We start from the raw sequence: 26,416 nt of genomic DNA on the forward strand, positions 1-26,416 counted from the left end.
ATCCTTCTATGGTATAATCAAAATGTTGGTTTTTGTACAGTGAACCGCGCTGGTTAGTGGACATTACGGACAAAAAATTGATATTAAATTTGAGCTTTCCGACATTCTTACCAACTTTCAGTTCCAAGTCTCATCACAGATAGGAAAGGCTATTGTATTCCTACAACTGCCCCCTGTGCAGGCTTACCTAAGCCAATCCCTCTAGAATGTATTGGGAAGGGATACTCATCTGGAGCAGTGGACTAGTTCATTTGTGCAATAATGAGCCTGAATTGGATGGGTAGCTTGTTAAGTGGGTCTAAATTTGTAGATAAAAACTGAAAGTTTAGCTGCCCGATCGCTGTAGGGTCTTCCAAGTGGAAATTACTGCTTTTGAAGATGCGGTGGGTGGGACGCTATCCAGTGCTACAACGGCTTGCTATTGCATTGAACTATTTTAAGACGAAGATCATCTGATCCGAGTAATAGCAGTATCTTCGGCTAGTGTAACGTAAATCTCTTAGTCCGCATGGATACAACTGAACCAGATGGAGATGGCTGCAAGGAATTTGGAGTTCCTCTTGTCATCCGTTTCCTGACTCTGGGCTTCAAGTCAGCTAAGCACACGAGAGGCGGACCCTTCCGAGTCATGGACCCTCTTAGATAGTGAGGCATCAGAATCGCCATCACCCATTGATGAGCTACGACTGAATATGCTGCAAAGCCATGCAGCTGTATGAATGGAGACAATCTAGAATCATCAAATTAGTTAATGTTCGACTATTCAGCTTTAACCATAATTAGGTCAGAGCATTCCGGTTTTGGTGTCGTTAGATCTCCAAATAATTTTCTTAGAAATTATAGCTGACTTTATCGTTGTTTTCGTGATATGACAACGTACCTTTCTCTAGTTCAAGTAAGCTTATCCTAGCGGTGAAGCTACCGTTCAACCTAACCTAAAACCACACCTAAACCATACATTGAGCTCGTATGCGTATGCCCTTGGCAATGCGTTCTATATAAAACCTGCCTTGATTTCAAAATCAAGAATTTAAGCGAGCTCTCCTTTAGATACGTCGTTGATTTGTTGGTTCGTATTAATATCAAACGGCCGTATTTTCAAATCACACCTGGTGTGGGAATGCAAAACGTTTCCTACTTTTTTTGATTACCGTTCCTTTGAAAACTTATCAAACAAATTTTGGTTACCTTTAATCATATCTAAAAGGGAGTTTTATCATAAAATTGATATGAACATGATCTTGATCATAAACTGATAAGACACCAAAACTTGACTATATAAAGTCAGACATTAATCGAATACAATGCAAAGCTTTCAAGATGTTCACAAGCGGCACAATACAAATTATAAGCGTTTTAATAGCGCTACAAGCGATCGCCTACGTAGCGGCACAAAATGTGACGAGCAAGGCTGATGACTACGTTAATGAGAATCGTCGTCAATATAATGCCACACTGCAAAGCTTTATGGATAAAATTGCCGAGATAAATAAGAGTCTTGAGGATCAAGTGACAGCATTGGATAAACAGAAGGAATTATTACTCAAACAAATCAAGGAAACCAATGAAAGATTAGAACCCTTGGAGCATCTCGATGAAACATCGAAATTTTGCGTACAGAAATATAAAGCAGAGTTGCCATATGGCGATACTGTCAAAGCCAGTATTGAAAGTTGTTTCACAAATGCACGTGCATCATATGCCAGCGTTGTTAGTGAACTCCAACTTGACTATACGAATCTACTAAATTATTATAATGTGGATTTCCAAAATGCTCTCACCTCTTGCTCGAAATCTTTTGCTAATCCCTCAGGAAACTACACAAACTGCGTTCTTGCTGTGGTAAGTACAAAAGAGCGTAAAGTTGAAAACATGAAAATTCCAATTTTTTTTAACCTTTTTCATTAACCCAGGTCTCCAGAGCCAATGCATACACAAGCAACTATCGTGATACGTTCGCCTCGTCTGTGCAAGCTTCAAGCTGTACCGTGAATTCACGCATTGATGCAACCGTACGCTGTTCATCCTCCTATTATAATTCTGCCATATCGTCGTTGGGTTCAGTTGAACGATTGGTAACTGATTGTATTAGCGGTAGTGCGTCTCAGGCACAGTGTCCCACAGTTCCTGCTGGTTGCACTAACGTTAAAACTGTGGTGCTGACGAATGCAGACTTTGCGAATAGTACTATCACAAATCCCTTCTTAGGATTATCTAAGTCCCAAGGTTGCGTAGAAATACGATTTGGTTAAGCGAATCGTTATAAGAAGTTGCTGCAGATTCAGCTGGTATCCTGAAAAGTCTGAAACGCATTTTATGAACTTGTGAATCTACTTAAAGCTTTTGTAAATGAGAATCGACTTTGAATAAAACAAATTGAATTTAGATATAAATTTCAACTTCGGGTAAATGGGAAGTGTCACGTCCCTTTCTCTTTATCTTGTACAAAACTGCAAGTATATACCAAATAGAAATCCTATATATGATGGTGGTGATAGAGAGGGTAGAAGGAAAGAGGAAGTAGAGAAGAGATTGGAGAGCAGAATAAGTAGGAAGTTAGTAAAAGAGATAGTGGATAGGAAGAGAGGACAAATAGAGTAAGTATAAGAGAAAGAATCTTGTAGGGTATGCCCCACCATGTGTTATTTATAATTTCTTTAACTCAATCGGCAACCCGTCCGAATTCGCATCATTTAGTAAGCGAAGCTCCTGAGGCCACAAATCGCTCTTGAAAGGATTCAACTTGGTCATATCAAAACGCTCCTGAGATGGTCGGGTGCAATTTTCCGGAACGTTTCGCATCAATATCCGACAAAGGGCCATAAATATCGACAAAACTTCCCAAAACATTTGGGAAGTGTCTTTATCGCTACATGGAGAAGATGAAGAAGAGCAGATAGAGAAGAGTAGAGGATGAAGGGCAGAAAGAGAATATTTTTCGGAAAACGAAAAGGAGGGGAAAGACTCCAAGAGAGCTGAGTAGTACGCGGTTGAGAGCGAGAGCAAGGAAGAGAAATAAGAAAGCCTATGACCTGTCTGTTCACGACGTGGAAAGAGCAGATGACGCATATATTGGGCGTTCATTTCTATTGCGTTACGCTAGCGATATCCAAAGATCTTGGGTATGATGTTCGACAGTCGTTCTATCTTTAAGGCGCATGTTACGAAATTGCATCTAAAGTAAAAAATCCTATAACCACTTGACAGCAAAACTTTAAGAAAGCAAACTAACACCGTTGCTCACCCGACTTAAAAAACTTGCTATGGAATGTCTGCTTATAATCACTGTGCATTAATACACAACCGTTCAGTCTAGAAAACCATAACGAGGATTTACATATATCTTATCCCCGCTGAGTCGCCAAACAAATTTGCCAGCTCGCGCCTGGGGAGGCGCGTGAGGCCCGTTCTTTGACTATATCCATATATCTTCCATAGGCTTTTATCTCCAATACTAAGCTACTTGAAATCTGATTGTCTGAATCCCCCTTCTTATATATTAGAAAGAGCCAACTTAAATTTCAATCCAGAGACATACGCTCGTTTGAGCTGCGAGATTGCCCTTCTTATTTCGACATAGTGGGCATATCCCATTCCCATCATTTCAGCAAAGGTTTTGGGTGTTGAGTTAGTTGTCAGTCGCACTCTCCAAGAATTAGAGGAAATGTTCCATCCATAACTAAAGCACAGTCTCTGCGTCGGTTGCCAAGTCGTTCTTAAAACCTTCCGTCACCTGACCGATTTTATGGTTCTAAAATCTTATGGTATTATAAGTAGTATTTGAAGCTGCGCATACTCTATTCGTTCGGCCTAAATTTTGTGTTCAAATGCACAATGCTGCTGTCCTACGCATCGTGACCCTGTAGGCAGTATCTTTCTTTTTCGTGGCGCCACGTTATTCTTCCTCATATTTGTTGCTCTTGAGAAATGTGCTCTCAATGTTCGGTTGCATCGTTAGGCCATAGATTTCTCTCAGTGAGCAAAGGACTTTCTTCGTTGCACAGCGGCGTGTGCGTATGTTTCCTGTTACTAGTGAGCCTCGAAGCATAGATACTTCCAAGATACTTTAGCTTTGCTGCTTTGGGATTAATTTGGTTTATAACATTTACTTATGTTTTCAAGTGCTGAAGTAATTAATCCTACAAAATAGATATGCATAATGTAATCTCTTATCGTACATATACCTAACCGCGTGAGTAGCGCGTGCTTTCTACTTTAGGACGGACGTGTTGAGGAGCATGAAAACAAATATGTTTTTCTGAATTAAGATCATATATTTACAAACTTTATAAATCCCAGACACGCTTAGCAAAACATAATCTTGAATCAACAAAAAGATATACACAATTTTAGGATCAGTGGCGCCATCGTGCATATCTTAATATGTATGTATATTTCTTCTGTATGTGTGTTTTTGACCGAACTCCTCCTAAACGACTGGACCGATTTCGATGAAATTTTGAGTACGTGTTCAAGGGGATTCGAGAATACTTCAGATTCAGCTATGGTGTGCGAAGTGGACTAGGGACCGACCTATTTCAAAAACTAATTCGATTCGCTTGAAATTCGGTACAGGGGTACCTTTTTGACCAAGATAATATTTGAGAAACTGTTCATTCCGGAAAGTGGACCAGGGGCCGACCTATTCTAAATAAAAATATTGTATGGTGCGATTTTCTTGAAACATGGTAAGTAGACCAGAGGCCGACATATTCTAAATAAAAATTGTGTATGATACGATTGCTTGAAATATGATATAGGGGAACTTCCGCGGCTGGGCCATTATTTAAGAAACTCTTTTTCAAGAAAAGGTGTTATAAATACTAATCTAGGCAAAGGTCTATCAAATTTCAGGCGAATCGTGAATAGAATTTATTCGAATAGATCAGTCTCTGGTCCACTTACCGGAAAAAACTGCACAGGAACACTATCCTATCTTTCAAATTGGATCAAACTGCACACAGTGTGCAAATTTGATCGAAATCGGTTATGTAGTTTAGGAGTCCATCGCGGACAAAGATAGTGATATTTATATATATAATTTATATATATTAAGATAAGCAAAAAAGGAAGAGGTAGAGGTGGAGGCAGAGGCTGCTCAAACGTAAAAATTCCAATGCAAGGGTTTCTAAATTTAAGGGTAACAGAGAGTTCTTTATACAACAGCATTATCTTCTTAGTTTCCACAAATAGAGAGAGCCATTGACTGGGACCATCGAAACAGCATGTACTAACTAACTTCCGTGCAACAGAACTAACGCCGCAGAGTGGGCTGGCGTCACAATCGAAAGAAACGCGTGCGAAGGCATGCCACACGAGGGCTTGTAGTAGTAGACGAGCTTCTGAGGAAGTAAGAAGCCGACGGTTGCCTAGTGATTGCCTACACAGATGATACGGCAACTAAAAACTTCTGGACACCCTGTGTGATGTTTTTCAAAACTACTTAAACACGGTGGCTGGTTCGGCTGAGATGTGCACCAGCAGTGAACTTTGGCAGAATGCAGCTGCTTTGTCTACCAAACCAAAGGTCCTAAGTTCAAGTCTCGGACTAAGCAACATTAAAACTTAAGAAAATAATTTTTCCAATAAGAAAAACGGGTTTTAAGCGGAATTGGCGGTCGGCTGTGGTTTGTCGAGTCGGCATAAAACACGTAGGTTCCGTCCCGCCAGTTTGTGGAAGAAAAATCTAAAAGAGTGTACGACGCAAATTGGAAGAGAATCTCCACCCAAATCTCCTCGGAATTAAATGGCTGCAAGTATATTTTTAATAAGAACAAAGCTTTAAGACCTCTTTCGATTGGAGACATCGATAAATATCGAGGATTACACTGAATGGGAAGGTATCCGAGAAACGCAATGTTTTATGATATGGTTGGCAACGCCCGGCAAGAGCGGGGCTCCTTCTCCAAGGATAATGCGCTGGTTTTATGATATAGAAGTTAAACCCACATCCTTCTATGGTATAATCAAAATGTTGGTTTTTGTACAGTGAACCGCGCTGGTTAGTGGACATTACGGACAAAGAATTGATATTAAATTTGAGCTTTCCGACATTCTTACCAACTTTCAGTTCCAACTCTCATCACAGATAGGAAAGGCTATTGTATTCCTACAACTGCCCCCTGTGCAGGCTTACCTAAGCCAATCCCTCTAGAATGTATTGGGAAGGGATACTCATCTGGAGCAGTGGACTAGTTCATTTGTGCAATAATGAGCCTGAATTGGATGGGTAGCTTGTTAAGTGGGTCTAAATTTGTAGATAAAAACTGAAAGTTTAGCTGCCCGATCGCTGTAGGGTCTTCCAAGTGGAAATTACTGTTTTTGAAGATGCGGTGGGTGGGACGCTATCCAGTGCTACAACGGCTTGCTATTGCATTGAACTATTTTAAGACGAAAATCATCTGATCCGAGTAATAGCAGTATCTTCGGCTAGTGTAACGTAAATCTCTTAGTCCGCATGGATACAACTGAACCAGATGGAGATGGCTGCAAGGAATTTGGAGTTCCTCTTGTCATCCGTTTCCTGACTCTGGGCTTCAAGTCAGCTAAGCACACGAGAGGCGGACCCTTCCGAGTCATGGACCCTCTTAGATAGTGAGGCATCAGAATCGCCATCACCCATTGATGAGCTACGACTGAATATGCTGCAAAGCCATGCAGCTGTATGAATGGAGACAATCTAGAATCATCAAATTAGTTAATGTTCGACTATTCAGCTTTAACCATAATTAGGTCAGAGCATTCCGGTTTTGGTGTCGTTAGATCTCCAAATAATTTTCTTAGAAATTATAGCTGACTTTATCGTTGTTTTCGTGATATGACAACGTACCTTTCTCTAGTTCAAGTAAGCTTATCCTAGCGGTGAAGCTACCGTTCAACCTAACCTAAAACCACACCTAAACCATACATTGAGCTCGTATGCGTATGCCCTTGGCAATGCGTTCTATATAAAACCTGCCTTGATTTCAAAATCAAGAATTTAAGCGAGCTCTCCTTCAGATACGTCGTTGATTTGTTGGTTCGTATTAATATCAAACGGCCGTATTTTCAAATCACACCTGGTGTGGGAATGCAAAACGTTTCCTACTTTTTTTGATTACCGTTCCTTTGAAAACTTATCAAACAAATTTTGGTTACCTTTAATCATATCTAAAAGGGAGTTTTATCATAAAATTGATATGAACATGATCTTGATCATAAACTGATAAGACACCAAAACTTGACTATATAAAGTCAGACATTAATCGAATACAATGCAAAGCTTTCAAGATGTTCACAAGCGGCACAATACAAATTATAAGCGTTTTAATAGCGCTACAAGCGATCGCCTACGTAGCGGCACAAAATGTGACGAGCAAGGCTGATGACTACGTTAATGAGAATCGTCGTCAATATAATGCCACACTGCAAAGCTTTATGGATAAAATTGCCGAGATAAATAAGAGTCTTGAGGATCAAGTGACAGCATTGGATAAACAGAAGGAATTATTACTCAAACAAATCAAGGAAACCAATGAAAGATTAGAACCCTTGGAGCATCTCGATGAAACATCGAAATTTTGCGTACAGAAATATAAAGCAGAGTTGCCATATGGCGATACTGTCAAAGCCAGTATTGAAAGTTGTTTCACAAATGCACGTGCATCATATGCCAGCGTTGTTAGTGAACTCCAACTTGACTATACGAATCTACTAAATTATTATAATGTGGATTTCCAAAATGCTCTCACCTCTTGCTCGAAATCTTTTGCTAATCCCTCAGGAAACTACACAAACTGCGTTCTTGCTGTGGTAAGTACAAAAGAGCGTAAAGTTGAAAACATGAAAATTCCAATTTTTTTTAACCTTTTTCATTAACCCAGGTCTCCAGAGCCAATGCATACACAAGCAACTATCGTGATACGTTCGCCTCGTCTGTGCAAGCTTCAAGCTGTACCGTGAATTCACGCATTGATGCAACCGTACGCTGTTCATCCTCCTATTATAATTCTGCCATATCGTCGTTGGGTTCAGTTGAACGATTGGTAACTGATTGTATTAGCGGTAGTGCGTCTCAGGCACAGTGTCCCACAGTTCCTGCTGGTTGCACTAACGTTAAAACTGTGGTGCTGACGAATGCAGACTTTGCGAATAGTACTATCACAAATCCCTTCTTAGGATTATCTAAGTCCCAAGGTTGCGTAGAAATACGATTTGGTTAAGCGAATCGTTATAAGAAGTTGCTGCAGATTCAGCTGGTATCCTGAAAAGTCTGAAACGCATTTTATGAACTTGTGAATCTACTTAAAGCTTTTGTAAATGAGAATCGACTTTGAATAAAACAAATTGAATTTAGATATAAATTTCAACTTCGGGTAAATGGGAAGTGTCACGTCCCTTTCTCTTTATCTTGTACAAAACTGCAAGTATATACCAAATAGAAATCCTATATATGATGGTGGTGATAGAGAGGGTAGAAGGAAAGAGGAAGTAGAGAAGAGATTGGAGAGCAGAATAAGTAGGAAGTTAGTAAAAGAGATAGTGGATAGGAAGAGAGGACAAATAGAGTAAGTATAAGAGAAAGAATCTTGTAGGGTATGCCCCACCATGTGTTATTTATAATTTCTTTAACTCAATCGGCAACCCGTCCGAATTCGCATCATTTAGTAAGCGAAGCTCCTGAGGCCACAAATCGCTCTTGAAAGGACAGATTGGGTTAACTAAACGATTCAACTTGGTCATATCAAAACGCTCCTGAGATGGTCGGGTGCAATTTTCCGGAACGTTTCGCATCAATATCCGACAAAGGGCCATAAATATCGACAAAACTTCCCAAAACATTTGGGAAGTGTCTTTATCGCTACATGGAGAAGATGAAGAAGAGCAGATAGAGAAGAGTAGAGGATGAAGGGCAGAAAGAGAATATTTTTCGGAAAACGAAAAGGAGGGGAAAGACTCCAAGAGAGCTGAGTAGTACGCGGTTGAGAGCGAGAGCAAGGAAGAGAAATAAGAAAGCCTATGACCTGTCTGTTCACGACGTGGAAAGAGCAGATGACGCATATATTGGACGTTCATTTCTATTGCGTTACGCTAGCGATATCGAAAGATCTTGGGTATGATGTTCGACAGTCGTTCTATCTTTAAGGCGCATGTTACGAAATTGCATCTAAAGTAAAAAATCCTATAACCACTTGGCAGCAAAACTTTAAGAAAGCAAACTAACACCGTTGCTCACCCGACTTAAAAAACTTGCTATGGAATGTCTGCTTATAATCACTGTGCATTAATACACAACCGTTCAGTCTAGAAAACCATAACGAGGATTTACATATATCTTATCCCCGCTGAGTCGCCAAACAAATTTGCCAGCTCGCGCCTGGGGAGGCGCGTGAGGCCCGTTCTTTGACTATATCCATATATCTTCCATAGGCTTTTATCTCCAATACTAAGCTACTTGAAATCTGATTGTCTGAATCCCCCTTCTTATGTATTAGAAAGAGCCAACTTAAATTTCAATCCAGAGACATACGCTCGTTTGAGCTGCGAGATTGCCCTTCTTATTTCGACATAGTGGGCATATCCCATTCCCATCATTTCAGCAAAGGTTTTGGGTGTTGAGTTAGTTGTCAGTCGCACTCTCCAAGAATTAGAGGAAATGTTCCATCCATAACTAAAGCACAGTCTCTGCGTCGGTTGCCAAGTCGTTCTTAAAACCTTCCGTCACCTGACCGATTTTATGGTTCTAAAATCTTATGGTATTATAAGTAGTATTTGAAGCTGCGCATACTCTATTCGTTCGGCCTAAATTTTGTGTTCAAATGCACAATGCTGCTGTCCTACGCATCGTGACCCTGTAGGCAGTATCTTTCTTTTTCGTGGCGCCACGTTATTCTTCCTCATATTTGTTGCTCTTGAGAAATGTGCTCTCAATGTTCGGTTGCATCGTTAGGCCATAGATTTCTCTCAGTGAGCAAAGGACTTTCTTCGTTGCACAGCGGCGTGTGCGTATGTTTCCTGTTACTAGTGAGCCTCGAAGCATAGATACTTCCAAGATACTTTAGCTTTGCTGCTTTGGGATTAATTTGGTTTATAACATTTACTTATGTTTTCAAGTGCTGAAGTAATTAATCCTACAAAATAGATATGCATAATGTAATCTCTTATCGTACATATACCTAACCGCGTGAGTAGCGCGTGCTTTCTACTTTAGGACGGACGTGTTGAGGAGCATGAAAACAAATATGTTTTTCTGAATTAAGATCATATATTTACAAACTTTATAAATCCCAGACACGCTTAGCAAAACATAATCTTGAATCAACAAAAAGATATACACAATTTTAGGATCAGTGGCGCCATCGTGCATATCTTAATATGTATGTATATTTCTTCTGTATGTGTGTTTTTGACCGAACTCCTCCTAAACGACTGGACCGATTTCGATGAAATTTTGAGTACGTGTTCAAGGGGATTCGAGAATACTTCAGATTCAGCTATGGTGTGCGAAGTGGACTAGGGACCGACCTATTTCAAAAACTAATTCGATTCGCTTGAAATTCGGTACAGGGGTACCTTTTTGACCAAGATAATATTTGAGAAACTGTTCATTCCGGAAAGTGGACCAGGGGCCGACCTATTCTAAATAAAAATATTGTATGGTGCGATTTTCTTGAAACATGGTAAGTAGACCAGAGGCCGACATATTCTAAATAAAAATTGTGTATGATACGATTGCTTGAAATATGATATAGGGGAACTTCCGCGGCTGGGCCATTATTTAAGAAACTCTTTTTCCGGGAAATTTACCAGGGACCGAACTATTCCAAAAAATTTAATTAATGATGTGATTCGCCTGAAATTCGGTACAGGTGTACCTTTGGTTAAGATAATATAGAGACACTGCTACAACATCAACGACAACATAATATAGAGACACTTTTCATTCCGGGTAGTGGATCAGTGGCGATTTGCTTTAAATTTGGTACAAGAATACCTGCTTGATTAGCTTATTATTTGAGAAACCTTTCTTTCTGGGAAGTGGACCATTGACATTATTTGTGGTGCGAATCATTTGAAATTTGTCGTTTAGGCAAGTCAATCTCATATATTACCAAACGAATGTAAAATCTGTTGGTAACTTTATAACACAAGATCGGATAAACCTCTTTTAAAAATCATAGCTCCGTAAGTGTTTTTTGATTTGTTTTTAGTTCCACGTATGAACCGATTTCTGAAGTATAGATCAAAATTTGGACCAGGATGATCTCAGAATGTGTTTTCACAATATGGGTTTCGAACAGGATGTGGGTAAGAAGAAAAGCGAGAGTGAATGGGGGAGTTATACGAAAATTCACAGGCAGAAGAAGAGAAAAAGGAAAATAAAAGATAGGAAAGGAAAGAAGAAGAGGAAAGAAAGTGACATTTGTGAAAGAAGAGTGGGAGTAGAGGAGAGAAAAAAATGAGAAAGGTGGAAGATACGGAGGAGAGACAGGGATCAAACATAAAAATGAGGAGCGAGAGGCAACATTTTTTTGCAGAAGCTACAATATGCCAATGCCTCTGTACCTGGGAGAGTATCGGGCAGGGAACGTCTGAATTATTTAAATATTTATATATTAGATATAAAAATGAATGCAATTTCAGAAAATTTGACTTGAGACTGAGACTGGGAGCGGGAAAATTAATGGGCTTAGGAATGATAAATGGAATAAGACATGGTCAATAATAAGAAGAAAAATAGACGATTAGGTAGTAGAAAACAGGATAGGGGGTGAATGGGGAAAGCGAAGCTTTCTTTATAAATTTAGACAAACCAATTTTCAGGCAGAACAAAGTCTGCAGGCTCCTCTATTTGGTATAAGTTTAAAATTGAAAAAGTTAAATTGAAAATAGTGCTGGTTCTTCTCAGCTCTTCCGTGAGGTTGCAGTTTTCTTCCACATAAAGTTTTCAATGATTAAAAAAAGGGGTCTCATTACCTACACAAAGAGCCATTTTGCATAGTTCTAGGTGACCCCTGCAACATGAGGGTCCCATTTTTTCTAGAAAAGAAAACGCCATTAGAAATCAAACAGAGAATAATTCTTGCCAACAAGTGCTTCTTTCGACTGAGTAGGCAATAGAAAAGTTAAGTCCTCTCTCGTCGAACAAAAATCACGCTCTACAAGTCGCTAATCATGCCTGTGCTGATGTATGGCTCGGAATCCCGGACGATGTCGAGAGAAGATGAGATGACTCTTTGCGTGTTCGAGAGAACAGTTCTACGAAGATTTATGGCCCTGTCCTTGATGCCGATGGTAAGTATCGAAGGAGGTATAATGATATGCTGTGTGAGCTTAACGCATATATGAATTTGGTGCTGCGAATAAAAGCCCGAAGGCTTCGCTGGATAGGTCATGTTTTGCGAATGGTCGAGACGTTCTGGCATAGAAAATATTTCAGTTGAAACCGGAGTTGGAAAGTAGAGGAGGGAAGACCGCCACTGAGTTGGGAATAGCAGGTTGAGGAAGACTTGATCTCTGTTGGTGCTATTAATTGGAATCTGCTATCGCGAAACAGCGATATCTGGGCGGTTAAGCACCTCGGTATTGAAAGCAAAAAAAGATTATCTGGCTGTGCAGATACCGTTAAACATGGAGAGCTACCAATTTGTGGTGACATTTAAAAAAACATTACACAACAAATTGGCCTATAAGCTATGAATTAATCTCCTCAGAGATAGTGTTATTATTGTCATAGTATTTAGTCTATGAGCGGCGACAACAGCAATTGGTGCTTTATGGTGCTTTAACAATTTTCGCGTCACCACCTGTTAAAGAAAACAAGGCCCTAAATTTTGTTTAATATCTTTATTTGACGGTGTTAATATACAAACCCCATGAACTTAACTTCAGTTTCAGTTTATTGTGCAGATCATAAATTCACGAGGCAATTAGTAAAATCATTTTAAGTATAGATAACGCTGTGTGTGTTAAATTACTTTGCCAAAATTGAATGTATCTCCTTCTAAGCGTGTTTGTTATATAACTAGTTTATAGTTCATCAAAAACTCTGATCTTAATTTAGATCAAAATTTTCGTTTACACGCACCCCCAAAATGTGTGTGTTCTTCATTCACGCGGTTAAGCGTTGAATCTCGATGTGCTTAACTGCGCACTGAAGATGTTAGGCAGGTTCAAGGGCTATTTGAGTGGTCATGTGTTCCGATCAAATTGCTTCCATATTATGAAAGCAATAAAGGCATCATGAGCTTGAACACGGTTTGTCAATGCATTTAGCTCTCACTGTAAAAGTGCATAAGTGAAGCTTCATCTCACGTTGTAGGTCTAATCGCTTATATCAGAACTGCATACTTAGAATTTTGAATATAGAATAAAGCAAAACCTTAGGAGGCCTTTTGGCTAGCTGTTAGGGTGGACGTTAGGGCCAATGTTTTTAAGGCAATTTATTTCTCTGCCTTCCCCTTAAGGAGAGAAGGCGCTCACAGTCATTACGACTGCGCGGCCCTTTTTCACCTTCTTGTAGCGACAAGGAGAGTACTGGAAGGTCTTGAGAGTTTTATCGATACTAATGGACCTTTGCTCGATATAGACCCGATACGTTCCTGAAAAAAGCATATTTAAGTTACTAGCTCGACAATAGCCGAAATGATTTGATAGGACCATTTTGAATCTCCTCCTTCTGAAACTTGGGGTGGGCAGAGCGGTGCTTGCTAAATAAATAGGATTCGCTATGGGTAGGCGAGGTTGACAATTGGATTTGAGAAACTAGAAATTGCCAATGCAGCCTCTTGAATCACGATTTCACGACCACGCAAGAATGAGGCACTATCGTGGTCCCTTTAGGACGCGCTTTCCCTCAGCCCACGGATTGGTGTACTGAGTCAAAGCTGATGCAACTCCACCCTCATTTATTGCGGATAACCCTCAAGTGAGCCAATACTAACCCGACTCCTCGAAGTACTTTTTTCCGACGAACACCCCACCGATCGAACCATCTACCGGCAAAAACATCCCCTGGAAGAGCATTAGCTGACATTGTTGGTGTCCATACAACCTACAAAAATGGCTGGGAAAAATTAATAATCAACTCAATATTAATAAGCGACTCAATTGTTCCCACCCGCTTTCATACCGACACTCAGCAGATACCCCTAGTTGTTACTATAACCATCGACCGCACGCTATCATTTGGCCGCTCAAATGGTATCCAACTTGTATTTTCCTGATCCTGCTTACTAAGGTGCTTCGCCACCTTAGTTTTTAGCTACTCCCGGTATCGATCGGACAACCGCAGCCGGTTACGGACACATTCTACAGTACAAGTAATTTCCATATTTCAGCCACCATTCGCCTTCCTATACACCGTACTTCGCATACATTCGACCTCTTTACCAGAACAAAAATGGACTACATCTCTCCAATGACAGTCTTTATGACTCTCTGAAATGTATTTTTTCAAACAGACGCAACAAACTCAATTTCTTCGAACGGGTTTGTTTCAAGACCTTCCAAGAGAGCATGTAGCAGCCCAGTTTCCAGAAGGTAGTCCGAGCAAGATAAATAAGGCTGTATGGAAATTACAATTCGTCAGTTAGCCTGGTATGTGGCAATTAGTCACTGCGGCACATAGAGCCGGTGCTGTGGTATTCGATAAAAACTTTAAGACTATCTTTCGAGCTAAGAGGGATTTAGAAGAGGGTTAACCGAAGCAGGTATTCAGCCTTTCAGTCGGGCCACATAACATTTCTTACACAGCTAGACGTTGTTGAGCGAGAGACATTCACTTAATAAATCGTAGAATAAAGTTCCTCCAACACCGCCCATTCGAACTTATAGATACCAAACCTTCTGAGACATCGGTACTTACACTCAACGGGATGAACCATAGATCCCAACCTAACTGGATAGCAAGTCGCAGCATCTATCTTTATTTCGCTTAAGTGATGCAAACTGGGAGCACCAAACGAGATCAGGTCTTCCTCCTTTACCTCCCACCACCACAGTGAGTGTCACGCTCTTCGTCTTCTGCCAAATACGGTTGCCGATCGGAATGTTAGTTTAGTTTTAACTTACTTACTTACTTAATTGGCGCTTAACCGTCTAAACGGTTATGACCCTCCAACAAGGCGCGCCAGTCGCTCCTTCGCTCCGCCAACTGTCGCCAATTGGTCACACCAAGGGAGTTTAAATCGTTTTCCACCTGGTCCTTCCAACGGAGTGGGGGCCGCCCTCTACCTCTGCTTCCATAGGCGGGTTCCGATAGAAACACTTTCTTTGCCGGAGCATCATCTTTCATTCGCATAACATGGTCTAACCAGCGCAGCCGCTGCGTTTTAATTCGCTAGACTATGTGGATGTCTGCATATAGCTCGTACAGCTCATCATGAAATCTTCTTCGGTACTCGCCATCGCCAACGCGTAGAGGTCCATAAATTTTTCGAAGAACTTTTCTCTCGAGCACTCCCAAAGCCGCTTCATCTGCTGTTGTCATGGTCGATGCTTCTGCCCCATATAGCAGGACGGCTACGATAAGTGACTTGTAGAGTATGATTTTCGTTCGCCGAGAGAGGACTTTACTTTTCAATTGCCTAGCTAGTCCAAAGTAGCATTTATTGGCAAGATTGATTCTTCGCTGAATTTCAGTGCTGATGTTGTTGCTAGTGTTGATGCTGGTTCCCAAATAAACGAAGTCTTTTACTATTTCGAAATTATGGCTGCCAACAGTAGCGTGGTTGCCAAGGCGCATATGCGCTGACTCTTTGCTAGATGACAGCAGGTACTTCGTTTTGTCCTCATTCACCATCAAACCCATCTTTACCGCTTCTTTTTCCAGTTTGGAGTAAGCAGAACTAACAGCGCGGGTGTTTAGGCCGATGATATCAATGTCATCAGCATATGCCAGTAATTTCACGCTTGAGAGAGAACTTTACTTTTCAATTGCCTAGCTAGTCCAAAGTAGCATTTATTGGCAAGATTGATTCTTCGCTGAATTTCAGTGCTGATGTTGTTGCTAGTGTTGATGCTGGTTCCCAAATAAACGAAGTCTTTTACTATTTCGAAATTATGGCTGCCAACAGTAGCGTGGTTGCCAAGGCGCATATGCGCTTACTCTTTGCTCGATGACAGCAGGTACTTCGTTTTGTCCTCATTCACCATCAAACCCATCTTTACCGCTTCTTTTTCCAGTTTGGAGTAAGCAGAACTAACAGCGCGGGTGTTTAGGCCGATGATATCAATGTCATCAGCATATGCCAGTAATTTCACGCTTTTATAGTATATTGTTCCAGTGCGGTTAAGTTCTGCAGCTAGTATAATTTTCTCCAGCATCAAATTAAAGAAATCGCACGATAGGGGGTCACCCTGTCTGAAACCTCGTTTAGTTTCGAACGGCTCGGAGAGGTCCTTCCCAATTCTGACTGAGCTGATGGTGTTACTCAACGTCATTTTGCACAGCCGTATAAGTTTTGCGGTGAAACCAAATTCAGACATAGCGGCATATAGGCAGCTCCTTTTCGTGCTGTCGAAAGCGTCTTTAAAGTCGACGAAGAGGTGATGTGTGTCGATTCTTTTTTCGCGGGGTTTTTTCCAAGATTTGGCGCATTGTGAACATCTGGTCGATGGTAGATTTGCCAGGTCTGAAGCCGCACTGATAAGGTCCAATCAGCCGATTCACGGTGGGCTTCAATCTTTCGCACAATACACTTGAAAGGACCTTATATGCGATATTAAGAAGCCTGATTCCACGATAGTTGGTGCATTTTGCAGTATCCCCCTTCTTGTGGACTGGGCAAAGAACACTTAGATTCCAACCGTCGGGCATGCACTCTTCCGCCCATATTTTGCTAAGAAGCTGCTGCATGCGCCTTACCAACTCCTCGCCGCCGTACTTGAATAGCTCCGCAGCCAATCCATCAGCGTCCACGGCCTTGTTGTTTTTCAATCTGGTTATTGCTATTCTATCTTCGTCATAATCGGGCGGGGGGACATATATTCCATCATCATCGATTGCGGGATCGGGTTCTTCCTCTCTGCGCGGTGAATTGCTTCGTCCATTTAGGAGAACAGAGAAGTGTTCCCTCCATAATCTAAGCACTCTCTGGACATCAGTTACAAGGTCGCCGTTTTCGTTCCTACATGATTTTGCCCCGGTCTTAAAACCTTCCGTCTGTCGCCGTATTTTTTGGTAAAATTTTCGGTCGTTATTCCTGGTGGCTAGCAGCTCAAGCTCCTCGCACTCACGCCTTTCTGCTTCTGCTTTTTTCTTTCTGAAAAGGCGTCTCGCTTCACACATTCCTCTTGTCGCCCTCGCTCTTGTAGCCCTGTAGGCAGCGTCTTTTCTTTCAGTTGCAACGTGGCATTCTTCATTGTACCAGTTGTTTTTTCGTGGTCGCCGGTAACCAATTTTTTCCTCGGCGGCAGTACGAAGTGCTTTGGAAATATGCTCCTACTGCTCCTGTATTCCTTCATGATGAGTTGTGCTCTCAGTAAGCGGGTGTGAGAGTCGAGTTGCGAAATCATTGGCAGTCTGTTGTGATTGAAGCTTTTCGACGTCTAGCTTCCCTTGTGTTTTTTGTTCCTTGGTTTTAGCCGCGTTGAGGCGGGTGCGTATTTTGGCTGCAACGAGATAAGGGTCCGAGTCGATGTTAGGTCCTCGGATCGTGCCCACATCTAAAACACTGGAGGCATGCCATCCGTCTATCACAACGTGATCGATCTGATTGCGAGTATTTCGATCAGGAGACAGCCATGTATCTTGATGTATCTTTTTATGCATGAACCTCGTGCTGGATATGACCATTTTTCGAGCACCGGCAAAGTCAATCAGCCTCAGTCCGTTAGGAGAAGTTTCATAGTGTAGGCCGAACTTTCCGACTGTAGGGCCAAAAACACCTTCTTTGCCCACCCTGGCGTTAAAGTCACTAAGTACGACTTTTATATCGTGACGGGGGCAGCGCTCGTATGTGCGTTCTAATTGTCCATAAAAAGTGTCTTTCACCTCATCGTCTTTCTCCTCTGTCGGCGCATGGGCGCAGATTAATGATATATTAAAAAAGTTTGCTTTTATTCGGATAGTGGCGAGACGTTCGTCCACAGGTTTGAATGCCAGAACTTGGCCACAAAGTCTCTTTCCCACCACGAATCCGACACTGCGCTTATTCGTATGGCCACTCCAATAGATGTCACAATTTTTGATCTTCCTTGCTTCGTCCAATGCATTTCTTGGATGGCGGTGATATCAGATTTTGCTTTCACGAGGACATCAACTAGCCGGGCATCTGCACCAATCCCATTCAGGGAGCGGACGTTCCAGGTGCATGCCCTCAATTCATTGTCCTTCAAACGTTTGCCATGGTCGTCATCAATAGAGAGTGTATTTATCCGAGGCTTGTTGTTATATTTCATTGGAGTATGGTTTTACGTGGCGGGTCCCAAGCCCAGTACACAACCCGCTCAGCGGGGGTGAAAATATTACTTGCACGTTTATATAGCGAGCCGCTTGCTCCAAGACAGACGCCCGCCTGCAGCCGCACCTAGAGGTGTACAGACGCTGCCCATGAGATCTGCCCCGGCCAGCCCTTAAACCGATTATGTCAGAGTGGCCTAGCCAGGTTGTCGCCTTCTCACATTAGCTCACCCCTAAACAGATTTTTAGCGGCTACCCAGGGGATACTTGGCCACAAGCGACCGGCAGTAGTGAGCTGCTTGAACCGCATGCAAAAGAATCGCTCTGGCCATTCCCAGGTGAATGGCGGTCAGAAGCTTTCCCCACGTTCGTGGACTTCTACACACGGCTCCACCCTCCACCTTCCACCCTAGTTTTAACTAGCCGGTCAATAAAAACCTCACAAAAACGGAATTCGTCCATAGTGTTACCAGAACTAATTTGATGATCAAAAGGAAAAATCCCAGTTAGAGACCATAGGCAACTCTGGTCTGCTTTTGATTTCTCTCAAGTGGATTGTGACGTCTACCGCATATTCATCGAGTGCTGCATCCTTCTTTGCCAACTCAGCAGCCATTTTGTTACTTTATATCCCTTTATGACCAGGAATCCAGGATGAATGTTCGGCCTCAGCGAATGCTTGGTTGCATTGCAGGATATAAATACTTTAGGTTTTTTTCGTTTTCCTACATTTATGTCTGCATAAAGTTTAATCAACATCATAAAACCCCTTCCATACAGACCGTTTGCGTCGCAGACCGTCAAAAAAATCTTCCGGTGAGCTTATCTCGAAAAGTAAAAGGGCCTTTCTCCCCTTCCCTCGACACCCTCAACGATTTCGAGGATTATCTGGACAGGTGTAGTGAGACCTTTGGTTTTAGTATTCGGGAGAGAACTTCACTTTTGAATTGTGAACCAAAACGGCCCATAGTTCTTGAGAAGTCCATACAATGGAACCACAGGCTAGAATTCTGAAAGATTCCGAACAAGGTAAGGAAAGACATCGGTTTTGAGGAGAAACCACACAGATTAAGTTCGGGGAAACCCAAGAGGTGAAGGAAATAAGTGAGTAGTAGACCTTAAATAATAACAAATTTTAAATTTCGTTAAAACTTATTTATTTTGCTTGTTTGTTCCGTTCATAAACTTGTTTACGAAACCAAATAATAAAATCGTCGCAACTTTTTTTTCGAATTCATACTGCACTTAGTAAGTATATCTCAGTTCGACACAGCCCTGTGCTTTTGATAAGCCGACTAACGGATTCGTTATATTAACACTTGCGAAATCTGAATCCTTGACAGGCAAATATTTAAGAGTAGAGCACCCTGCCGTCACTGTTGTGCAGGGTCTTGGACCGGAAACACCACTTATGCAATCATTAATCAAACGTTCGGCAGCGCCAAGTGATAACAAAGCGGAATTATAAACGGCGTACGTGCAGCTTGCAGCCGTATCCATGCGTGCAGTCAAAGTACAAGTGGCGGTTTGTAAAATTGTGGCGAATGAAGTACGCTGGTTATTTGTGACGGTGTTTGTTCTGGAAATCTGGAACAGGACATTTTTGAGAGATAAGATATATTTACATACATATGTGTTTGGGTATAAATAATTTGGAATTTGATTTTCACTTACGACTGGTGTTATACAATTGGTGTAATTCAATGAAGGATTAGGAAAGGTTCTAGAGCAAGTGAGCAGTGCATTTCTTAAATCAGCATTATAATAATTAAGTAAATTCGAATAGAGTACATTGAGTTGACTGACAATGCTGGCGTAAGTGCCGCGTGCGCCTGTCAAACAAGTTTCAATATTCGCTTTTATAATATCGGCATATGGCAACTCTGCCTTATATTGTTGCACACAATATTCTGAGCGTGAATTGAGTCCTTCTAATGGTAACAATCTTTCATTGGTTTCCCTAATTTGTTTGAGTAATAAATCCTTTTGTTTGTCCAATGGTATCACTTGATCTTCAATACTTTTATTAATATCGTTGATTTGGTCCAAGAAAGTTTGTAGTGTAGCATTGTATTGACGACGATTCTCATTAATATAATCATCCGCTTTAGTGGATACGTTATAAGTGCCAGTTTCATCAGTCAACTGATATAATTGAGCAGCAGCGAAGGTAATCGCTTGGAGCGCCACTACCAAGCAGATAATTTGTCTTGTGCTGCTTCTGAACATCTTGAAAATGTTTTGTAACATTTCACCAGTTCTCCTGCTTTATATAGCAAAAAATTGTGGCTTTCTTATCGAATTATGATATTTTGTGATAAGAAACGACTTTTTTTATATCAAAAAAAGATAGCGAATTTTTTTGATTATAACCAAGTTTGTAGGTATGTTGGTATGGTGCACTGTAGCGTCAAATACGATACAGATAAAAGAATACATCAGGTTATATGGTTGTCATGAGGTCCAAAACTTTGCAACAAATCCCACGATATGATTCAATATGTGATAAACCATATTTTTCGATCACACCTCATACTGTAGTTGCTTTGGGTTATCTTTTATAAGCAATACTAAAAAAGGGACTTTTTATCATAAGATCATAAGCTGATAAGTAAAATACGCCTAAATTTTTTCCTATATAAAGTGTGCAAATTTGTCGAATAACATTAAAAGTTTCGAAGATGTTCACGAGTAGCACAAGACATATTATCTGCTTGGTAGTGACTCTCCAAGCGATTAGCTTCGCCGCAGCTCAATTATATCAGTTGACTGATGAAACTGGCGCATTTAATGTATCCACCAAAGCGGATGATTATATTAATCAGAATCGTCGTCAATACAATGCTACACTACAAAATTTCTTGGATCAAATAGCTGATATAAATACGAGTCTTGAGAATCAAGTGACATCCTTAGACAAACAAAAGGAATTATTACTTAAACAAATCAAGGAAACCAATGAAAGATTACAACCTCTAGAAGGTCTCAATGCACAAGCAGAATTTTGCGTACAAAAATATGAAGCCGAATTGCCATATGCTGATATTGTAAAGGCAAATATTGAAAGTTGTTTCGCGACGGCACGAGGCTCTTATGCCGGCATTGTCAGTCAACTTAATGTGCTCTACTCAAATTTGCTTAATTATTATAATGCTGACTTTAGAAATGCACTGCTCACTTGCTCTAGAACCTTTCCTAATCCTTCAATTAATTACACCAACTGCATATTGCCAGTGGTAAGTAAAAAAAAAAAAGAAAAAATAATAAAGCTACACTTTTTAGTTTCTCTGCAAAAACTATATCTTATATTCAAAATTGTCCTGTTTTAGATTTCCCGAACAAACACCGTCACAAACAACCAGCGCACTTCTTTCGTCACCACTTTTCAAACGGCCAATTGCGCTTTGACTGCACGCATCGATGCGACTGTTAGCTGTTCGTATGCATTTTATAATTCGGCTTTGGTATCACTTGGCGCTGCCGAACGTTTAATTAATGATTGCATAAGTGGTGTTTCAGCTAGTAAACCCTGTATACCAGTAACTGCTGGGTGCTCTATTGTTAAAAATGTGAGAGTTAACGAAACAACAGATTTCACAAATGTCAATATAACAAATCTGTTAGTCGGGTTATCTAAAGCGCAGGGTTGTGTGGAACTAAGATATCTATAAGTAGATACCTAAACTGCATCGATCAAAAATTTCTAAACGAATAACGGGGCTGCGAATATATTTTGACAAAAAAAGAATCTTTAAAACTCGCAAATTTTTAAAGAATTTGAAATAAATGTGTGCCAGAAACAAATGTTTTTTTTTTATTAATGAGCCTTATTTTTGCTTTCTTTGGTCCCCAATGCAGCGTAGGGACTAAGTCTGAATGTTATTTGATTCGGTGATTTCCCGATCCCGCTGTAGCTCCAATAAGATGCTTCAAAATTCTCGAAATAGTCCCAAAAGGCTAACGCAAACGGTCCCAAAGTAGTCCTGATATAATTCCGTATTTGGGTGGTGCCGCTAGGTGGTGGAAGGAGTCCAAAAATCATACGTACATATATAAGCTTGAAATACTCTCGAAATTATTCCTAAAATATTCATGAAACCATACGAAAATAGTCCCAAATAATCCCGAAAACAATCCCGTGGTGATCCGAAAATAGTTTGAAAGTGATCTAGAAATTCACCTGAAATCATCGTGACATAGTTTCGAAATAACCCGGAGATAGTGAAAGCTAAATAGTTTTCCAAATTTTTGTAGACCCCAATCAATATCATCAAATATCATTAGTCTAGGACAAATAAATTCAGATAACGATTTATAAAAATGGCACCACTGTTTGAGAGATTTTTCTCTTCATTGTAACAAAATATCGTCCGCTTAGACAATCACCTTCCCGCCCTCCACTTTCATGAGTCGCAAAAGTTGTTTAATAGTCACCACTCAGAGCACCATAGCTTGCGAGGTGACTGACCAGTCTGAGGACCGTATTCTCACCTGAAAATGCCCGATTTAGAGTGCAATATTCTTCCAGTCTAAAGGACCCATTACTGATACTTAACACAGACTTGACTTGACTTGAGAACTGTCACTTACAGTTCTGTTAAATGGCATTGCATGTTACTGATTACTCAAAACTTAGCAACACTTAACTTGACTTAGAAGTCTGTTGAATTTTGATTTTCTATGTAAGTTCTAAGTGACGTTTACATTTTGAAATGCCATTTGTATGTTTCAATTTCATTTTGACATTTTGTCATACAAATTGACATTTATTGATTATGAGTATAATCGTGCCTAAGTTGCCAAGCTTACGGCAAGTCAAGTCAAGTTTATGCTAAGTATCAGTAATGGGCCCTTAAGGCTTTAAGCAGCTTTGAAATAGAGTGCAATATTCTTCCAGTCTAATGCTAGTACGTTCTAAAGCTTTAAGCAGCTTTGAAATATAATCTTTAGCTTAATGAGTTGCGCATTGCCGATTGTTGATTTGCGTGGACCTAGAAAACACCATCTGCTTCTGGTGACTTATACGATTAGAATATTGATAAGTCCAAGTGTATCTGCCTCTCACCGGTGACTTCCACTTGCTGCACTGAGGGTGCCGCTTCACTGATTTCAGAGTTTTGTCGGCAGTGCAGCACACTTGAGTATCTTCTTGATACGCTAAGCCGCTTAAACTTACCTGTCTTCTGAAATAGAGGTCGCCATGTAATAGGACAATTTTGCTATCATTGCGTATGCGACCTTCTACTTTTTAGTCTCGGAGTGGTATCAAATCAAAATGCTATATAAATAAGGAATCTTTTGTTGTATATTTAGGTAGATAAACCTACTTAAGTATGTATCTATATATATAAAAATGAATGTTTGTATGTATGTCATCGATTAACTCAAAAACTACCGGACCGATTATTATGAAAATTGGTATATATATGTATTTTTCTACGGGGAAGGTTTGTATACTGAGTACTTTGATACCGGGTGACTAAGGTCTCGAGATATAGGCCAAAACATGGACCCTGGTAACTTCAGGAAGTGTTTGTACAATATGGGTATCAAATGGAAGCTGTTGATGAATGCTTTAGTACAGGGTACTTTTCATGCCTATGCGTGACTAGGGTCTCGAGATATAGAGCAAAACATGGACCCGGGTACCTCCAGGATGTGTTTGTACAATATGGGTATCAAATGGAAACTGTTGATGAATGCTTTAGTATAGAGTATTTTTCATGCCGATGTGTGACTAGGGTCTCGAGATAGAGACCAAAACATGGACCCGGGTAACTCCAGGATGTGTTTGTACAATATGGATATCAAATGGAAGCTTTTGATGAATGCTTTAGTATAGAGTATTTTTCATGCCGATTTGTGACAAGGTCTCGAGATATAGAGCAAAACATGGACCCGGGTAACTCCAGGATGTGTTTGTACAATATGGGTATCAAATGGAAGCTGTTGATGAATGCTTTAGTATAAAGTATTTTTCATGCCGATGTGTGACTAGGGTCTCGAGATGTAGACCAAAACATGCACCCGGGTAACTCCAGGATGTGTTTGTACAATATGGATATCAAATGGAAACTGTTGATGAATGCTTTAGTATAGAGTATTTTTCATGCCGATGTGTGACTAGGGTCTCGAGATATAGACCAAAACATGGACCCGGGTAACTCCAAGATGTGTTTGTACAAATGGATATCAAATGGAAGCTTTTGATGAATGATTTAGTACAGGGTACTTTTCATGCCGATGCGTGACTAGGGTCTCGAGATATAGAGCAAAACATGGAGCCGGGTAACTCCAGGATGTGTTTGTACAATATGGATATCAAATGTAAGCTGTTGATGAGTACTTTAGTACAGGGTAATTTTTATGGTGCAGTGAAATAACTCCCAAATGCAATAACTCCAAACAAAAAAATGAAATAACTCCCAAATATTTTCCATACAAATTGGGACTTATTTCATAATGTTTGCTGATAATTATTTCATAATGAAATAACTCCCAAATGAAATAATCCCCAATAAAATTTCTTTGGGAGTTATTTCATTTTTATTGGGACTTACTTCATTGTTTGTAATTCAGGCATTGGGAGTTATTTCATTTTTGTTGGGAGTTATTTCATTTTCTTAAAAATACAATTTTATAAAACTTTGACGTTCTTCTTACAGTTTCTATGGGTCGGCTATACATTAAGGGACTAATTGGTTTTATTCGTAAACCAAAGGGGTTTGAACTTTGAAATTTTGTACATAGGTTCTCAGGGAGTTCCCCAACGAGTATCAGTAAGTAATTTTTAATTGTTATTAACAATTTACTAGTAATTAGTAGTTAAAGTTACCATGGTATAACTATGACTTTTTATCTACATACGAACACTTTCACAAGAATTGTATACATAAGTACACTTTATAATGTTTATAAAACCACAACCAATTTGCGAAAAATTTCGTACATTGTAATAAACAAACATGTATGTGAAAACTATGACTTAGCCGGCGGTTGAACAGGCAGTGACGGCATAACGCTATGCAGTTGCGAATTAAAATCTCCGGTTCGATGCGCGGTCAAGGTGGAAAAGCATTTTCTAATTGCTAATTCGTAAATACTACCGAACTCTTTCCTAAATACTACGAAATTATTCGTAAATAGTACGAATGCAAATTTTATTTTAAGTATACGAAACTCTTTTGTAAATACTACGAAATTTTTCGTAAATATACTAAACACCTGATGTCTCATTCTTTCATAATATGTACGAAAGCATCTTCGTACATTCTATGAAATCTTTCGTTCCTCAAAATTACGAAAGATTTCGTACAATGTACGAAATTTTATTTTCAGTGTAGGCTAAATTAATTTAGATAAATACTTTAATCGAATTGAATATTTGTAGTTTCCGTGAGCTGATTATATTAATTTTCTACAGTGAATTTATGTAGATCATCGAATGTGTAATGCAACGTCCGTACGTACGGCACACGTCGGTGGGTAACTGCCGCATAAGTTAACACAGCGGTATGTATGCACGTATCGAGTTCAATTAATAAACAAACATACGTATATGAAAATTCATTCAAATAGGCGAGCGCAGCGATGGCTGATCGCATATGTAATCAATCATCATACAATGCTGCTGTGATTCACAAACACTTTGCTTAAATACTTTTTCTTCATGGCGACGCACAGTGTTTCGTGTAGAACAAGCGAGCTGGACAAAAACAAAGTTCTTATTCCAAGAAAAGTGTAATGAGAAATGAAAGAAAACAAACAAAATAACGGGATTTTTGCTTTTTTTTGATATTTCTGCTCATATATATTGAGTAATTGAAGTACGAAGGCAGGAGTGGCCGTAAAATGCATTGATTAATTTGCAAAATTCTTGCTGAATATTAAGCTTCATATTTCTTTTAAGTGAACACTTTTATATAATTTTTTTGATGGATTCTAAGCTCGAAGGTAAGTAAAATTTTTTAATAGTAATTCTTTCACAATTAGAGTATTTTCAATATATTTAACATTCCGTTATTAAGAAGAAAA

The 26,416-nt window shown here is 40.0% G+C and overlaps 4 protein-coding genes across 4 annotated transcripts; 3 read left to right on the forward strand and 1 right to left on the reverse strand.

Moving 5' to 3' along the window:
- Positions 1–1,276: 1,276 nt before the first annotated feature.
- Positions 1,277–2,393, forward strand: LOC137237267 (uncharacterized). Its single transcript, XM_067760691.1, has 2 exons — positions 1,277–1,842; positions 1,914–2,393. The coding sequence occupies exons 1-2, from the start codon at positions 1,321–1,323 to the stop codon at positions 2,250–2,252; spliced, it is 861 nt and encodes a 286-aa protein (XP_067616792.1). The 5' UTR covers positions 1,277–1,320; the 3' UTR covers positions 2,253–2,393.
- A 4,825-nt stretch (positions 2,394–7,218) lies between these two features.
- On the forward strand, positions 7,219–8,342 carry LOC137242974 (uncharacterized). Its single transcript, XM_067770202.1, has 2 exons — positions 7,219–7,791; positions 7,863–8,342. Exons 1-2 carry the CDS (start codon positions 7,270–7,272, stop codon positions 8,199–8,201), a joined length of 861 nt encoding a protein of 286 aa, XP_067626303.1. The 5' UTR covers positions 7,219–7,269; the 3' UTR covers positions 8,202–8,342.
- An 11,173-nt stretch (positions 8,343–19,515) lies between these two features.
- Positions 19,516–20,640, reverse strand: LOC137237270 (uncharacterized). Its single transcript, XM_067760693.1, has 2 exons — positions 20,057–20,640; positions 19,516–19,969 (listed from the first exon to the last, which is right to left on the reverse strand). Exons 1-2 carry the CDS (start codon positions 20,630–20,632, stop codon positions 19,628–19,630), a joined length of 918 nt encoding a protein of 305 aa, XP_067616794.1. The 5' UTR covers positions 20,633–20,640; the 3' UTR covers positions 19,516–19,627.
- Positions 20,641–21,038: 398 nt separating this feature from the next.
- LOC137237271 (uncharacterized) lies at positions 21,039–22,186 on the forward strand. The gene is made up of 2 exons (XM_067760694.1): positions 21,039–21,618; positions 21,712–22,186. The coding sequence occupies exons 1-2, from the start codon at positions 21,064–21,066 to the stop codon at positions 22,051–22,053; spliced, it is 897 nt and encodes a 298-aa protein (XP_067616795.1). The 5' UTR covers positions 21,039–21,063; the 3' UTR covers positions 22,054–22,186.
- The last annotated feature ends 4,230 nt before the right edge of the window (positions 22,187–26,416 follow it).

This window comes from Eurosta solidaginis, chromosome 1, assembly GCF_040869045.1.
Source record: "Eurosta solidaginis isolate ZX-2024a chromosome 1, ASM4086904v1, whole genome shotgun sequence".
NCBI classification, from domain to species: domain Eukaryota; kingdom Metazoa; phylum Arthropoda; class Insecta; order Diptera; family Tephritidae; genus Eurosta; species Eurosta solidaginis.